Genomic DNA, 17,785 nt, shown 5'->3' on the forward strand with positions numbered 1-17,785 from the left:
GGGGCGCTCATAGCTGCGGGCAGCACGGCAAAGCAGCAACAGGACGAGAGGACATGGGTTTAACCTGACCGGGGGTTAGGTTGGACATTAAGAAGAATTTCTTCACAGAACGGGTGATTAGGCACTGGAATGGACTGCCCTGGAAGGTGGTGGAGTTACTGTCTCTGTTACGGACCCTTGGTGCCGTGGTCTAGTGGACATGGTGGTTCGGTCATAGACTGGGCTCGACAACCTTAGAGGGCTTTTCCAATCTAGATGATTCTGTTAATAGGATTCTGAACGACGGCTCACAGAGAAACCCCGGATGGGATCCCGCTCTGTCCGCTTTGGACCCTCTGCCGCAAAGCGGGGATGCGCGACCACCCTATTCCCCTTTCCGCGACCCTTGATCCCACTCCCGGGTACGGGATCGCCCCGCACCCGGTGGGACGGCAGTTTAAGCGCCATCCCCGAGCCTTGGGATGCCGGGCTCCGGCACGGCCAGGAGCGCAGCGCGCACTCGGCTCCGCCCGCGGCCGGGCGGGACGGGCCCGGCTCCGCCCCGCGGCTGCGCACACGCCCGATCCGGGGCTCGGCGCCGGCAGCTGCGTCGCTCTAGGAGCCTTCGGTTCTGCCGCTGTGCCGTGCCCGGCCCGGCCCGCGGAGTCCGCGCCGCAGGTGGGGACGGGAGGGCGCTCCCGCGGCCGCCGGGGGCTGCGGGGCCCTGGCGGAGCTGCGCGCCGGGCGGGGGTCGCTGCGGCCGCCCCTGGGCCTCAGCGGGGCCTGGGCAGGCCCGCGGCGGGGTAGGGGGGGGCCGGGGGCCTGGCCTGGCCTGGCCTTGCCTTGGCCCTTGCCGTGCCCTGCCTTGCCCCTGCCCCGGGGCGGCTCCTGCGCCGAGACCACCCCAGGTCGAGCGGGGACCGCGGGCCGGCCGGGCAGCCCAGCAGCAGCCGAGCTCGCCGGGCCTTGGTCCAAGCCTGCCGGCTGTAAACTTCGCCATGTTTGTGAGAGCAGCTAGCGCTGATGGAATCCTTAAACGCCAGGATTTTTGAGTCCTTTATTTTGGCAGCGCCCGCCTTGCCGCTCAGGCAGTGTCCGAGACGGGGCTCTGTAACGGGGTCGGGAAAGGCAGCGCTGGTCGTGCCCGGCCGAGCTGGACGAGCCTGCGGCTGCCAAGTCACTGCCTTACCCTCCCACCGCGTCCTCTGCTTCGGAGGCGCTTGTGATGTTCGCGGTAAAGGCGCAGCTGGTGGGGCAAACAGTGGTTGCGATTCGAAATATTTTGCTGTGAAAAAGAAGTAGGTTTGTAATGTCAAGTTTATACCTTTGCGTATAAAGGGTAAGAACATCAGCCTAACTTGCTGGAGAAGTATAACAATTTCGTTTGACTCTATGAAGTTTCACTGAGTTTATAAACAGAGTTGTTTTCTCTAGTCTTGCACGTAGCTCAGGCTGTAGTGGTTCAGTCTGTCTTGTGGCACTGTTTTGGTTTTGTCCATGTACCATTGTGCTGCAGTGCACAGCAAGCTGAAAGGTGCGGTCGTAAACAAAAGCCACTTGTCGCATTTTTAATTTGCCGAACCCATTTTAACAAACTGTGAATTCACGGAAATCCCAGCTAAGTTCAAGGGGAACGTAACACCAGTTGCAAGGGAGACTGCACCAAAGCAGAGCTGTTCGTGAAGTAAGATTTCTGACTTTGGTGATGGCATGGAAGCTGTCCAGCTCTCCACGACATATGGAAATGTTATATTGTCAGAGTTACTACTGTTTAGCCTCTTAGTGCTGGATAAAAGATCAACTTGTTTTTGATTTGTGGTCAACTGTAGTAAGGTTCAGGCTTGGCTAGAGGAAAAAAGCATGTTGGTGAATCTAATTTTGCTTGAAGATGGTTCTGTGCTTTCCTGTTTGTGAACCAAGATGTTTCTCTCTGGTCTCTGGCACCACTAAATTCAGTTATTGAAGACCAGGTACAGTTGGCATTGAAGGATGCACCTGCTTTAGTACTTCAATTCAAATAAAGGATGTGCTCTTGGAAGGAGCTCCCAGTCAGCCTTGCCTGCTGCCTGCCTTTTATTCATGTCACAGTGTGATCAGGGAGTGTGTGAACTTTTCCTTCTGGAAGAAGCTAAAACTAGAAGGTGCACTTCAGTTGTCAGTGGGTGTTGGATGAAGTGGTGGCAGAACAGCACGATCCCTGAGCGTTCAGATCTGTAATTGTGACAGCTATTGCCTAAGCTGCAAGACTCAGGTTCCGTGGCTTGAAGGCTGTAGGTCAGCTGCAAGGAGAAAAGTAAACAAAAACCCCATGTGAAATAATTGTCAACAATGTCAGCAGCTTTTTCAGGATTTTTTAATAGCTCAGTAGTTTTAATTTTCAGTTCAACAATTTCCATTATTGAATGGCTCCCAAACTTAGAGTGTTTAAAAAGTGCTGTAGCAGCAGAAGGGTAAATAGCTTTCCTGCTTGTAAGGGCTTAATGACATCAGTGAAAAAAATAATCCTGCATATTTGCTGGGGCAGTAACTGGGACTAGGTGGCATTTGTTGAGTTGCTTTCTGTCTCCCCCATTCACCTAGTCTTTGTGGCAATGTAATGAATTAGTGTTGTGTTTGCACTTCAATCAGAATTGAGATATTTCTGTCTTGAGTAGTTGGTTTAAAGTATTCTGGCTTATTTTCCTCTTTTATCTTCCTCTTAAGCCTTCTTTTTAGTGAACCAGCATGAAAATTCCTAGCTGCTGCTCTAAAAATACCTCTTTATGGACAAAAAAAAAAAAGCCACGGTGAAGTTTTGCATATTCTTTTTTAATCAATTGATTGATCAATTGATTAGTTAATCAATTTTATTCCTCAAAAACCTGATTAATTGAGTGGCTGCTGTCTCTATATGTTAGGTAACTAAAATGGGTTATGTGGATCACCTGAACAACTAAGTGCCATTGCTGTAGAGGTTTATTTTTTTTTCTCTTGGAGGTTTTTTCTTACATGTTGCAAAGTAGGGTGTTTCTGCTTACTGCACTTTTTTACAGAATTTAGTTTCAAATGTTCTGTGTTTCAAGGTATTTTCAGTGTCATGGCTGAAAAGCTGCAGTATTGAGGAAAAATGAAAATACACACAGGTAACAAAAATGTTTTTGTGAGTGATACTCTTTTTTAAACAAGTCTTTTTAAATGCTATATATTGGTATCTGCTGTGTTTAAGTAACTCACATTTTTCACTTGACTTCCCTGTGAACTAGTTCTCTTTTGAATTAAAGGGAGTCGTCAGTTTAAATACCAGGTGATCTATATTTCTAGCTTGGAAAATAACAGTCTATCCTATGTTCTCAAAACAAGTCCAGGCTAAAAAAATTTACTAAAATTGGGTCTGTCATGTGTGTAGAATTTGCTCAAAATTGCTTTCTATGGCTCGGTGTTGAGTGTGCTGTGTTAAAGCCTGTATGGTAACAATCCTTTAAAAAGCTGTTGCAGCTTTTGCCTGCAGTTATACTGTTCTAACTTTAAAGGCTCTCATTGATCCCCTTTCAACCTGTGCATATTGGAGAATCTGAATAAAGCTTCCAGATAATTCAGGTTCTCTATAGTTTGGGATTGACTCCAGCTTGACCAGGCCTTAGTGCTTTGCAGGTCCTAAGGGGTCTGAACAAAGGAGAACTGAGTCTTGTCAGACTGTGGCTACACACTAACAGTTACCTGGTGCAGAGGAATAAATGCAAGCCATGTTTGAATCATTCTCCCTGAAAACATCCTTCTGATTTTGTTTCAGACATGGGAAAATCACTTTCTCACCTGCCTATGCATACATGCAAGGAAGATGGCTATGATGGAAGCTCAGTGTCTGATAACGTGAGGAATGGTTTAGTTCACTCAGAAGTGCAAAATGAGGACAGCAGATGTGGAGATGTGTCACAGTTTCCCTATGTGGAATTTACAGGAAGGGACAGTGTCACCTGCCCAACCTGCCAGGGAACGGGAAGAATTCCACGAGGTAAGTTTTTTTGTTTATTATTTTATTTCTTTTTTTAACCTATAAATTTACATCATAACCCTATGCAGTTGTAATAATGTGTAACAAATAGCTTTTCAACTCAAATTGCAGTTTTCTCATATTTTTGACTTTTTTTTCACCACTAAGCATTTTGTTATACTTGATGAGTGTAACAAATTGGATCAGCTGTTACAACTTGGCTGTTACAACTTGGATCTCCACTTGTCTGTACCATGCAACTGTTTCTTCCTCCTCAGCTTTGAATCCACCCATAACCATAGGTCTTGCAAGTTAAATTAGCAATCCTTTTGTTTCATGACATTTTATTGCATCTTTTTTTAACTACCTATTTTAAACTATGAATCAATACATAACTGCAAAAATGGCTGCAAATAAAGAGATGGAAAAGTAGACCTGGGCTGAAACACCTCTTCCCTGATTTATAGTGAATTCTTTTGCCCTCACTGCTGCCAGCGTCCCTGGTTTTCCTTTATCCTGCTTTTGTTCCACTGGTGTTTGCTAGGTAGATAACTCCAGCTTGGAGTTGAAAATATATAGGTTCTTTGGCTGCCTCAGAAAGGAGTAGGTTACACATACCTAACTGTTTTGTTTGCTTTGACCTCATCCTTTACTTTTCCTCTTGGTAAAACATGCTGCTTTGTTATGCTTCTGTCCTAAATTATAAGCTCCCTCAATATTTATGAAGAGACCTGTGAATGGAGAACGTGGGATATTTGAAACCGGGCAGAAGGAGAGCCAAGTGGGCCAAGGCACAGCATTTTCCTTCAGCTGTTAGATTTTCCCTTTCACTGGAGAAGAGCTGATGACATGATTTCATGTTAGAGTTTGTCTTTGCCAGACCTCTTACCCAAAATAGATTATTGGGTGTAAAAGCTCTTGGAACTGATTTTTGAGCAGCAGCTCAGGAAATTTGAGTGCTGTCTGTGCCATGTTGTCCTTCTACATGTGCTTCAGTGAGATTAGGTTATGACACAGTTCACAAACACTTGCATCTCACCTTTGTAGAAGGACCAGGGAGCACAGAATATTTCAGAGGTTGCAAATACCACAAGAGATTTGTGTTTTAGCTGTTAAACTTTCTACCAAAATGTATTCTTGGAGTACCTCTGAATTTAGCAAATTTCACACCTGGAAAAGCTATGAAACTAAAAATTGCCTTAGCCAGAAAGGGTAAAAAAGTTTGTTCTGTTAACTTGTTAACTTGAAATAGTTGTTAATGTCAATAGCACCTTTTACTCAAAGTGCAGAAATAGCAGGATTTCTATGTTCTAAACCTTCTTAAATCTCACTGCAGAATCCTTGGATGTAATACTTAAATAAATGTTACTTAATTATTTTATTAAAAAAATTGCAGTAACTATAAAAACATGCACGTTGTTTATACATTCTAATGAAATAATGTGGTTGAACTTAAAATGAGTTATTAGAGCTAAGAGGATTGTGTTTGTAATCATTCCTTAGTATTTTAGTGAAGAAAAAATGTCATGTTTGGAGGTCATTTGAGGGGAGAGGGGAAAAATTAAGAATGACAGCATGACTAGTAAGACTATAATTAATATGTGATAAACTATAATAAATCCATGAAATTGTTTTGTTACTTGAACAGCTTTAGTTTTTAGTGTGATGTATGAAAGGAGTACTGTGATATTTTCTTAAAGTTTTAAGATGTTTCATTGAAGTGGAGATGAAAATGTGTTTTAAATTGGTAGAGGCTTTTTAGAATGTTGGTGTTTTTCATGCTGCTGTATGCTTGGTTAGCATGTTTTGCTTAGCTTAGTGATTCAGCATGGAATCGTTGCCAAATGCTTGGTTAGCTAAGTGATGATTTGATCAAATTCTGCATTTGGCTTAAAAATTACCAATTTGACTTGGCCTGGAGGCCCCTGTTTTCATACAGTACCACAACAAATAGCAAAAGCTCTACTGGCAGATGTAGTGCACGTATTTTCAACTACTCTTCTGTGCATGTTCTCTTTACTTCTGCTGTTAAGATATGCCCTGCAAAAATGCTGTCCAGTGACATAACCTTCATGGAGAAATTCCAGCAGATACTTATTTTGATTTCCAGGGTGCTACAGCTCAGCAGCACCATGGTAAATATGGTTTTGTATACTTCTGATTCCCAGAATGCCATGTATGCATAGCTTGTGTTGCCCAGATGAGCTGTATTGTTAGCTTTGTTTGTTTCAGTTTGGGCTTGTTGTTTGTTGGGGTTTTTTAACCAAACCTGATCTCTGCTTTTTCAGAAGAATACGTGCAGAATGACTTCTGGATCAGTTCTTACTGCCCAAGCTTCTGAATGTTTTGTCCCATGAGTTCATATGGTCTGGCATAAATAGCTCAGAGCTGTTCTGCATCTCTTTTTCTCCAGGAAGTGGTGCCAAAGGAAATACTGCCTCTGGTCATGTGTGCAGCACAGAGGCAGAATTTATTGCTGTTTTGGTCCTTATGGACTTAGTGTTTTTTCATCTTGGTGTTGCATAAGCTGTGCTCTATTTCAGAAAGTGACATCAGCTACAGTAGCATTCGACCTGGGTCCTTATCTGGATTTTAAATGTTTATCTTTAGTGTTTATTCTTTTGTGCCACTAAATTGTATCGGTTACTCTTTGTTTAAAAGAGCTGCAACAACACTTATTCTTTGTTTAAATTCTGAAAAGGTGTTTTTGTTTCCAGGGCAGGAAAATCAGCTGGTAGCCTTAATTCCATACAGTGATCAGAGACTGAGGCCAAGAAGAACGTAAGTAAATAGCTGTTTGTGATACCTGAATCTACAGTTAATTATTCTCTTCTAATTAAAATTCAACAATTCAAAGGCGATAGCAATAAGAAGAATCAAACAAAAAAATCACTGGAATGCTTTCTTGCATTCATCATTGGAAGAACAGGGCTTGTGGGTAATACCAGCCTTAACCTCTAACTCTTGGTGAGTTATTTATTAACAGGTGTGCATACTTCCATCACAATACATCTTAGCTAAGTACAAAGCTAAGGAATACTGTATGACCTATTCATGTTTACAGTAATGATGTGAGTATGTCTTAATCTCTGTAACATCCTAATTGATCTAAGCAGTCACATCTTCACTGTTAGAGTTTGAGTTAATCTGTAGCATCTTTGAGCCACTACTACAAAATAAGTCACCTTAAATTAATTTTTAATATTCTGATTTTGCAACTAGAAAAATCAACAATTCATGATACGGCATATTTAATTTTTTTTCTAGGATCTGCTTAGGGGGTTCACTACAATCCTCAGGGCTTCTTGTTCTGACATGTTTTGGTTTTTACTTTTTTAAATTTTTTTTAATATTTTGATATTTTTGTAGTAAACAGAAATGAGTTCCAGGTAAAAGAAATATATTAGCTTCACATAATACTATTCTGGATAATATATCTGATGTAATAGTAGTGCAAATATGAAACATATAACTTTGGTGGTCAAATCTTGACAAAATTTGAACTTAAGTAGATCTTTTTATTTGTGGAGGGTTTTTTATTATCTCTCATACCACTACCACCACCCCACCCTCCTATATGCACACACACATAACACAGAGCCACAAAGCCACACCCACACAAACACACCCTTTTCTACTACCTTAATTGTGCATTTCCTGCTCCTTAGATAGTCCTAACACTTTCCCTGGAAGTCAGGATTTTTTGTCATAAGAGCTTTATTTTGTGTTCTGGGTGTTTTTTGTGAGACTTTCACAAAATGACAGAATTTGTGCTATAAATAAATGTTAAGAGGAAGCGGATTTGTTTCAGAGCACATAAATGTTTACCTCTTCCATTTTCTTTTGCAAGTTACAAATGTGGGGATAACCACATGATTTGAAATGTGGTTTCTGATTTTTAATGCAAGAGTAACAGCTGTTTAAGACATAGCTGTGAAGTGCAGCATTGTTTTTTTTTTTCCCTTTTTAGAAGCTAATGGAAGCTAGAAATAGACTGAATTAATTGCATTCATTAGTCCTGCTCCTTATCACTTAAAATAGCATGTCATTGTTTTTTAATGTGCTTTTCACTCTGAATTGTGCTTTTTTTTTTCTTCCAGAAAGCTGTATGTGACTGCTTCTGTAACTGTGTGTTTGCTACTCTCTGGGCTGGCTGTATTTTTCTTGTTTCCTCGCTCGATTGATGTGCAGTACATTGGTGTGAAGTCAGTATATGTCACCTACGAACAGGAAAGGCGGATAATCTATCTCAATATTACGGTGAGTCTGACTTTTTGGGTGTTTGGAATGCATGAATGCAACAGGAGATACTGCTTTGAGAGTTTAATGTAGGTAGAAACTGTGGTCTAGCTGAAAAGCTTAGTTGGTGCCTTAAGAACTCGAGTCAATGACCAGTTTGAAAAATGTGACTGAGCCTGCTGTGGTTGGTTCCTATAGCTGTAGCTAATAGAGGTGTAGTTGTAAGCTGACACTGTGTATGCTATTTTCAAGGGAGCAGTAACTTTGGAGTTCTCAGTGTTACTTTTGGAATATGTCTGAAATGTAGTGTGTGTATGTAGGAATGCTTTTTGCTACTGCCCTGGTATTATGCCTCTGTCAAAATTGGTGTTGAGGAAAAGTACTTTCTTACCCACCTTAAAACTTAAAGGAGCTCTTCCCAGACAATTCTTGATTTCTTCGTAATTACCTTCATACAGGTTTGCCTAAAGACTTTTGGTAGAGTTCTTCATTTTAAATAAAGCAAAGATGCCCTGGGAGAAAGAGGTCCTTTGATAGCTAAATTTCCTTGAAGGAATAATGCTTGAGGATAGGAAGAAATGCTGTATTTGAAGTGGAGGGTTGTTATCAGGAAAGTTGTGCAGAAGTTTGTGTTACTCAATATAATCACTAAACAAACTCAACAGTGATGGTGACCCTGCTCCTCTCTGCAGTCCTCACAGGCAGGAAAATCTCCTTGCAGAATTTCTGGTATCACTGTCTCATGCACAAAATTCAAAATGCTTGCTTATCGAGATACACAGAATGAATAGGTGTTACTGTTTTGTGTTTGTTTTTTCAGAACACACTTAATATAACAAATAACAACTACTACTCTGTTGAAGTGGCAAATATCACAGCCCAAGTTCAGTTTTCAAAAACAGTTATTGGCAAAGCACGGTTAAACAACATCACCAACATTGGTCCGCTGGATATGAAACAGGTAAGTAGCTCAGGCTTTCAAAGTTAAGCATGTGTTAATCTTCATTAAAAATCTACTTAATGGTGTTTTCATTGCTTTTTTTATTGTGGTTTTTCTTTTAGATTGATTATATGGTGCCCACAGTCATACAAGATGAAATGAGCTACATGTAGTAAGTGTACTCACTATTAAATATCGCATGAATCTTATTAAAAGTTGCAGTGCTGTTACAAACAACTTTTTCCAAAGTTAGCAGGAATCTGTTTGAAGAGATAGTGGGGCATTTTCTTTAAGTTTAGTATTACTGAAAGATAGGTAAACCACAATTGCTTGATTAGTTTCATATAGTGGCTTGCTGTACCTGGCTCTAAACCCTTTAAATGGTATCTCTGTTATGGTATTATAGGGCTTGGCACTAGTTAGGACTGCTGCTCTAGGGGTGGAAGTGCAGGTGTCTTCCCCTGACAAGTTCTCAAGTAACTTTCCTGCAACTTTCTGTGCAGTAGAAGGAAATTTGTATTTGGTGGTATACAAATTAGGGGCTTGTCTTCACATGATGTGTATACAATAGTAAGCAGTGTTTACAGCCTGCCCTTGAGTGGCTTTATTCATAGCTCCTGAAAGTTCATTTGTCCAACAGACTGTTACCTCATTATATCTTGGTCACAAACCTCAATTTTAGTTCTCTTACACTTGAATCCAGACTGAACAGAAGGAGTTAACTATTGAGGCTTCAGGTCTGTGTGCACCTCTAGTGGATGCCAGCCTCTTTGGGATTGGAGAAAACCTTGTTGCTTTCAATTGTTGCAATAAAATGAAATAGGTGTGAAATGCTAAGAGAGGCACAAACTTCAAATCAACAGAAAATGTTGAACCTCTGTCACCTTTTAAAAGTGTGTAAGTTAGCTTTATGTAAACACTGAATCTTATGAATCTGCCACACTTTGGATGCATGAGGAATAAATAAACTTCATAGAACTCATGCTGTATTTTCTTACAATTTGGATAAGCTGAGTTCACTGACTCTTCATATTTTATTTTTGCTGTTCAGGGGGAAAGAGTGACAAAGGCTGCAAATAGGAATGCAAATATTGTAGGTGGCTGCCAAGCAGTCTTACTGCACTGATCACATACTTTTCATTCTAGAGCTGATAAATTTGTGACCAACAGCAATGATTTAAGAAGCAGGGGTTAAAAGTATGCACTTACATGGTGCTCTTTATGGCTGGTGTGTAGGCATGTGTCAGAAAATGAAAGTCTGAAAAGGTTAACTTGCAAGAGAACAATAACCTTGACTTTGGAATATCTGTATGTTGGTTAAAGGTTATTTTGTATAATATAGAAGTGGATGAGTTCAAAAAAGAGATGACAGTGATACTGACTGGCTTTAAATGTAGTGGCTCAGGTTAACCTTGGTTAGCTTCTGGAAGATGGAATGAGCACTTTCTGAGGATGCTTCTGTTGTGTCCTCAGCATTACATGAAAGCAAACGCATGTGAAGACAGGACTTGTGTAAGTAAGACTGTGTATGTAGCAGTGGTCCAGGTGAGCATACAGTCACTGCCAAATAATTCTGTTGCCATTGCCAGCAACTCTGTAGTCTCTATATACAGACAGCAGAATTTCCAGTTGAAGCCAGAAGTCTTGCTTTTCAGATAATTACCCTGGAAAAGTTTGATGTAAATCTAACAATTGTTCTTCTTGTTTTGCAGTGACTTCTGTACTTTACCATCTATCAAAGTACATAACATAGTAGTGATGATGCAGTAAGTATGGTAGTCTTCCTATGTGTGAGAAACAACTTCAGAAGCCGTGTAATTCTCATTAAAATAATACTCAAATATTTAATCCTGGAGTCTTTGCATCATAGATAAATGAAGTTGCTTTTTAGTGTAGTACCTTACAGTCACAGAAAGTGAACTGTGTCTTTTGACAGGTTCTGATGGTGTAAAGGCTGGATTGAGAATGATTGTTACTGTATCTGCTGTGCAGCTGGGCTGTAGCCATTTAGTTACTGATATCTCAAAACTTTAAAATTACTTTGTGTATCAGTCACTGTTCAAAACTTGCTGATATCTTTGATCTTGAAGAAGGTCCTGGCTTTAGCACTCTGTCAGTGACTGCTTTTTGACAGTGCTCTTTGTGACATTGCATGAATTTCAGAATGGTGGGGTCTTTTGTTGGTGAGGGACCAGGGCATATCTTTAGACTACATATGGCAAGGCTTGTAGCTTGTTTAATCATTTGCTTTCTTATCACAAACAAGAAATATTATTTGTAGTGGTGGATATTACAAGTAAACCTCAGCTTTAGCATCTTTAGGAAAAGGAACCAGATGTCTTTCATGGAGAAAATGTATAGTGGTAAATCAGTAATGTTCTTAAGTTTATTTAAAACATATTTTGTTCCAAAACCTTTTCCTTATTAACCCTAGTAATATAAACACAGTGATTTTTAGAATAGGAAACTCAAAATCTCTTCTCTTCTGTCTTTTTAAGAGTGACAGTGACAACCTCGTACTTAGGCCACCCTGAGCAAATATCCCAGGAGAGATACCAGTATGTGGACTGTGGAGGAAACACAACCTACCAGCTGGGCCAGTCAGAATATTTAAATGTCCTTCAGCCTCCACAGTAAAAGCTCCTGTTGGTTGGTGTGGAATGACTGCAGTTGGTGCTTGCAGAGATCCTTTGGATAGAACTGGTGTTCCATGGAGTGGAGAGTACATGCGATGTACAGCGTAGCAAACGTGGAGATCTGTACACTTTAGATGCAAGGAGGGAAAGGTGCAAATTGTAAATAGGTGCACTTGTTAAATGTTGTGTTTTCCCCTTCTGTTTGCTTTCTGTTACTGTAAGCACTTCTGTCAAGTTGTGTGGTGGGGGGGAGAGGGGGAATATCAGATTCTTGAACAGAACTGGGACTTTTCCTTACAGCGTGGTACATCAACTTAGAGTAACTGTGTGTATGTCTGTGTTTAGGTGAAATGTGTCACTAATGAGCATTTTTAAAAAGTAATACTCATAAATTTTCAGTTTATACTTCAGTTCTTGATATTTGACTATTGAAAATGGAATGTTACTACTTAAATAACAAGATTACTTTGAGGTGTCTGGGTATGAAATTTCTGTTAGTAACCCAGTGGCAGTAGCTCTTTATTTTGGGATTCTACACTTTATTTGCTATCCATGATTAGAGGTGACATGCAGTCTATGAGAGCTAGGAAAGGTCTCTTGAATGACACTATAGTTAGTTGAATGTGCAGTTTCTAGAATCTGGCATCTTTTCATTCATATTCCCTCTTGCTACCTCTGGGATGTTATAAAGAGAATATATATTGTTAGATTTAAAGCTGGGTTTAAAAACTAAACAAGAAACAACCCCCACAACAATTACTGACAAAGGAAAAATACAAGACTCTAGAAAACAAACAAGACTTTACCAGTCTGTTTTTTAATAAGCTTTTTAGAACAGGTATTAAAATCAAGATTGCGCAGTTGGAACTAGGTGGGAAACTTTTAGGTTTGGAGAGCTTGGTGTAAATTTTTGTGGTTTTTACTGTTTTAATACATTCTGTACCTAAGCAACTTTTAAGTGTTAATGTGTTGGGTTGTGTTCATTTCTCATGCAGGCTCAGTAGGGAAATGCAGTAGTTATCTGTACCTCCAGAGCACTCAACGGTCACATCAAAGTTGTGTAAGGGAAGGTGAAGCAGTTCTTTCTGTAGGAGTAAATGCTGATGGACTTGTGAGATTACTGACTGACAGCACAAAATAGTTTCTGTAGCACAGTTTGCACATGTCAATTTCTGGGGTAATTGTCAATCATGATGATTATAAACTTTGGGTCCAAAGTTGTTTGACTCCTAAAGGCTGACTGTTCTGAGAGTTAACTTTTTAATTAGCTAGATCAGGATTGTTTCATTTCTGAATTAGGTGAGATGCAGCTGTAAGAAGGTACTATTGAGACTGTTGCATTGTAATGAAAAATGTATTTTTAAAGTAGGTATTACTGGGTTTGTGCTGCCTATCTCCTGGAAATAAGCTACACAAAATGAATTGGCAATAAACACAATAGAAAAAGGCTTCTGAGTAACTTGCCACTAACAATCTCTGATGCTTGAGTACTTCAGTGAAGATACATGTCTACATTATTCTCTTCTTTGCTGGCCTCTCTTAGATGGATCTAAGGGGGTGGGTGGGGAAAAAATGTGGGTGATGTAAGACTGATTTAAGAGACATTAAGTAACCATAATACCCCTCCATGTCAATTGCTCTGAGCACTTCAGAGTCTATGAAAACCTTTGGAACCTCAACTGTCATGTAGTTGTTGTCATGTATCAGTTTCATGTCATTGATAAGATGAAGCCTTCATCTTTTGCCTTTAGAGAACTTCTGTAGCTGGGGTAGTCAATTGAGATGACTTGTTGTAGTTATATTCTGAAGACTATTCTTGATTTTGGGCCCTTAAAAGTAAACATTCTTTATTACAGCTCACAGTCACGGGGGAAACTAGTCCACAACTGACTCACCTTTCTAGAGTCTAGATGGGGTTCAGTCCTGTAGCTGCTAAAATGCATTTATAAGCTTGTCTGGTAGCCTGTAAAGATGCAGGTGATAACTAAAGACCAGGAGAGTGGGGAGCTGGCTGGAAGCAGAGAGGTAACCTCATGATACCTGGTGTAGAAAGATATGCTGATAATGGCAAGTAGGGAGAGAATGTTGGTTTAAATCATATCAGAACTGAAGTCTGCCAGCAAGTGACACAGGCTCTTTTCCTCTAGGCTTAAATATTTACACCCTGGAGTGTTGTTTTTGTTTGGGGGCTGTTGTTTGTGGATTTTGAAATAGAAAAAGAAGAAAACAGCTGTAGGCAGATAGTTATATTGATTTAAAACAAATCTTTTTTCCAAGGATCAAAAGTAATCTAAAATAACTGGAATGGCACAATGATCAAATTATTTGGTGATGATACTGAATACTGCTTTTGCACAAGCATGGCAGGGGGAAGTTACACTTTATGCAGTGTTGAGACTTAAACTGGCTTTTGAAATTTTTTATGTACACGTTGAGCTAAATCAATACTTAAATCTGTGATTCTTAACCTTGCATGAAGTGCTTGGAATTCTCTGATTTAAATTAAATAATAGAGTGGAGTTATTCTTTCCGTGTGTGTATGTGTCAGAAGAGAGAGGATAAAACTCAGTTTATTTCATCTAGGATATCTAAACATCAATTTGTGATAGACTTACTGAATGATGAAGAGTTCTCATCTTAAGAAACAAACTGTGGGTTAAAAATCCTACTGAATTCACAAATTAAGTCAATAATGGGAGAGTAAAAGGCTTTAGGTTCCAAGTGCTAGAATTCCCTTGCACAGCTGTCAGCATATTACTAACCAAATAAGGCAAGTATTTCAATTTATCTACTGATTTTAATATAGCATGTCATCAGATAAACAGGTAAACATCTGTGTGAATATTTAACTTGTACTTGCTTTATGTGACCAGGCTTGGAAACATGCTAAGGGAGCAAAGGAACTCACTATTAACTTTTATAACTTTGTAAACAAGGGATCAGTATAGATCCAAGTGCCGGACCTTTCGTTTTTCACATTAATTTTATCTTGATCTTAAAATAAAAAAGGCAAACCTTTCAGTTAAGTTGTAAATCAATAAATACAATTCTCTCCAGAAAGTCAACTTGAAAAAGTAAAACTTTTTTCCTGGTTTTTCTTATGTGTGTCTTCTGAAGTGATTTATATTTCACTTGTAATTTCCTCTGGTCTTCAAACACTATCAAATATGCTGATATTGCAGTGTGTTTATTTCTGGTAGAATTCTTTTCACTTGAATACTTTGTAGCAATTCCTTTACCAAAACCTGCTGCACTTTAAAATGGAAGCTCTGATTATTATTTCTTAAAACAGTAAGAAATATAGTCTGGATGTTGCACTGTAATGGCACTATTGAAAATCAGTTTAATGTATTCTGTTTAAAATAATTATAAATTTCAAAAATATAACTGAAGTATGGAACACTTAAATGCATAAAAATGCTGACTATTTGACCATTTGAGAACAAAGTTATTGTATATTTCAAATATACTGCTTTAAAAATAAAAGAATTAATAAATAACCATCCAAGATCCAAACCATCAAAGATCTAATCATCAAATATCTATTTGGAGAGTTTTAAAGGGAGGCACTCTTATTAAAAGATGACATGCCTGAATATTCCTGAATTCCTGGTGTGGGAAAAAGCCTGTAGAAGTTCATTCATAATTTCTTTACTCATCTCAGTGTCATAGGGATGGTTGCTTAATTCCCAATCTTTTGTGAAGACCAACCATAAGTATCTTTTTTCTCTGTGGTATAACTGAAGTTCTTTATGCACTTCTGATGTGCGCATGACCTTGATATTAACATTGTAGTGTTTATATTTTGCAGCCTGATGTTGGCAGATTGGAGTACATGTTCTAGTTGACTTTGCTTCAAATTGTCCTTGCAGTTCTGCAAGTGAATATATTTTTTTCATAGTAGTGCATTGCAAACATGCCTGGGCTTTTTAGCTTGTGGTTTATAAAGGGAACCATTTAAGCACCGAACCTCTGAGTGCTTGGATTGAGCCATGGGGGTCTTTAACCTGACTGAAGTGCTGTGCCCTCATGATGAAAGGATGGTGCTTGGAGTGCTATGAGAGAAATTTCTATATTAAGGAAGTGACAAAAGAGAAATAGTGTTATTTCTTATTCAGCATTTAAGGTTTCCCTTTTTTTCTTCTATTTTTTGGAGGGGTGGTAATTGTGGTTTTGTTTTTCTTCCCACCCCCCTAATCTGTAGTGAAACATCTGTCTGTTCCCAGACAGCACCTTTTGAAATGGGTGAATTGTTCTGGAGCTGGGCAGCTGCAGGAAGCTTCATGTCAGTTGAAGTGCACTTGTAGAGTTAAGAGATGAGAAAGACCAGCAATGGTACCTCTAAGACCTAAATTTTTACTTGCCTGTCTAACAAAATGCCACAACCCTAGTAATGCTTCCAGGCTTACCACTACTGAAAGTATCAATAATGCAAGTGCAACCAATATACATCAGCAAGGGACTACTTGCAAAATATTTGTTAGTGATGGCCCTGGTCACACCAAAAAGTCTCATTATTTCCCCTTTTGGCCCAAGGAAGGAGGAATAGATCCCAGCCAAAAGATGTTGACAACAATTATTTGGCAGTGGCGAGCACCCAGTGTTGGTTCCACTTCAGAAGTCACCTTCCTATTTTATGTTCATCTTGGGAATTCTGAGGGTTATTTTGGGGTAGTTCTACTACCTACAGCTATTGCCATGTAAATCTGCTTTTCCATGGGTAAGCAGGCCTGTTGGCCAGGAAAACCAGTCTGTGTGGGAACTGCACACTTTGTTTGATTTGGTGGGACACTGTTCAGTGGGAATAACATCCTGATCCTCATACTGTCCTCCAGCCATCACAAGAGTCCTACAACTTGGATGCATGTGTTTCCTGGGTACTGAAACTGCTTTTGCTTTGCATGGGCAGAGATGTTTAGTACCACACATGTAAGTGTATTATGGTGCCTGAGTATTTTGGGTCTGACTGTGATTTAGTTCTTTTATTTGTTTTAAGGAAGCAAATTTAACTGCTGTTAACATCCAATGTACAGAGTGTGCATATAATAGCTTGAGATATGTATAGAAATACTAATGAGTGATAACTATTTTTGTAACTTAAAATGTTGTTGTAAGTGTGTAGCAAACAATCTATCCAGTAAAGCATGATAAAAACTCTAGAAGTCAAAGAGTATTTTGGAATGACTTGTAGGACACAGAAACTATGTTAACGTGAGCTAACTGGGGCACAAGGGATCTTGTTATTCAGAGGTTCAAAATCTGGGCCTAATTTCATTATGAATATGTTTCTAGACAGGATTGTTTGATTCAAAGAAGGATATTAAATTTTCTATTTAAAAAGCTTGGATCATGTATATATTTTTTTTAACAGACTTAGTATTTTTTCCTCTTCTTCCCTGTCTCCCACAAATTTTCCCTCTATCTCACCATATTTTCCCATTAGCTTTCATGTATTTTCAAGGATATGACTTCAATTTTTGTAACTTGGCATTCCATGATGTGAAGACTTTGCAATCTACTTTTTTTATACTATGTTTTATTGTGTTAAGTCTGTAATAAACTTGAGTATCTGAAAGCTGAACACCATATGTAAATGAATTAGTGTTTTCTCACTAAGCTACTAAAGTAACTGAGTCCAAACTTGGGCTGTGGTGGGTTGGCCCCCACGCCATTGCTCGTATGCTCTTCCCTCCCAGTAGGATTGGGAAAAGAACTGGGACAAAAGCAAGAAAACTAGGGTCAGGATGAAGACATTTTAATACAAGAAGCAAAGGTGTGTTCACAAGCAAAACAAAATAAATTTATTTCCTTGGAGCAGGTAGGTGTTTACAACAGGAAGATAAACCCCATAACTCTGGTTAGCCTTCCTTTCCTGAGCTTTTCTTGGTGGGCATGATCCCATATGGAATAGCCCTTTTATCAGCTAGGAGCATCTGTCCTGGCTGTGTCCTCTTCTTGACCACTCACAGCCTGGGCACTGCAGGTTTGGGCAGACACAAAGGGGGGAAGAGGCAATGAAAA

The 17,785-nt window shown here is 39.5% G+C and overlaps 1 protein-coding gene across 2 annotated transcripts; it reads left to right on the top strand.

Moving 5' to 3' along the window:
* Window positions 1-540: 540 nt before the first annotated feature.
* TMEM106B (transmembrane protein 106B) lies at window positions 541-17,350 on the top strand. Of its 2 annotated transcripts, XM_050970590.1 has the most exons (9): window positions 552-657; window positions 3,042-3,101; window positions 3,749-3,970; window positions 6,667-6,730; window positions 8,050-8,209; window positions 9,009-9,149; window positions 9,251-9,300; window positions 10,841-10,894; window positions 11,627-17,350. In XM_050970590.1, the coding sequence occupies exons 2-9, from the start codon at window positions 3,086-3,088 to the stop codon at window positions 11,763-11,765; spliced, it is 846 nt and encodes a 281-aa protein (XP_050826547.1). In that variant the 5' UTR covers window positions 552-657; window positions 3,042-3,085; the 3' UTR covers window positions 11,766-17,350. The 2 variants fall into 2 exon arrangements, with proteins under 2 accessions (XP_030085860.1, XP_050826547.1); XM_030230000.2 differs by lacking the exon at window positions 3,042-3,101 and having other exon boundaries at window positions 541-657.
* Window positions 17,351-17,785: the final 435 nt, after the last annotated feature.

Source organism: Serinus canaria, chromosome 2 (genome assembly GCF_022539315.1).
Source record: "Serinus canaria isolate serCan28SL12 chromosome 2, serCan2020, whole genome shotgun sequence".
NCBI lineage: Eukaryota > Metazoa > Chordata > Aves > Passeriformes > Fringillidae > Serinus > Serinus canaria.

What these genes read in the sequence shown, in the direction of transcription:
- TMEM106B (XM_050970590.1), top strand. An exon ending in AACGGGAAGAATTCCACGAG is followed by an intron (nt 3,971 to 6,666) that starts GTAAGTTTTTTT and finishes TTTTGTTTCCAG; the next exon opens with GGCAGGAAAATCAGCTGGTA. An exon ending in TAATCTATCTCAATATTACG is followed by an intron (nt 8,210 to 9,008) that starts GTGAGTCTGACT and finishes TTGTTTTTTCAG; the next exon opens with AACACACTTAATATAACAAA.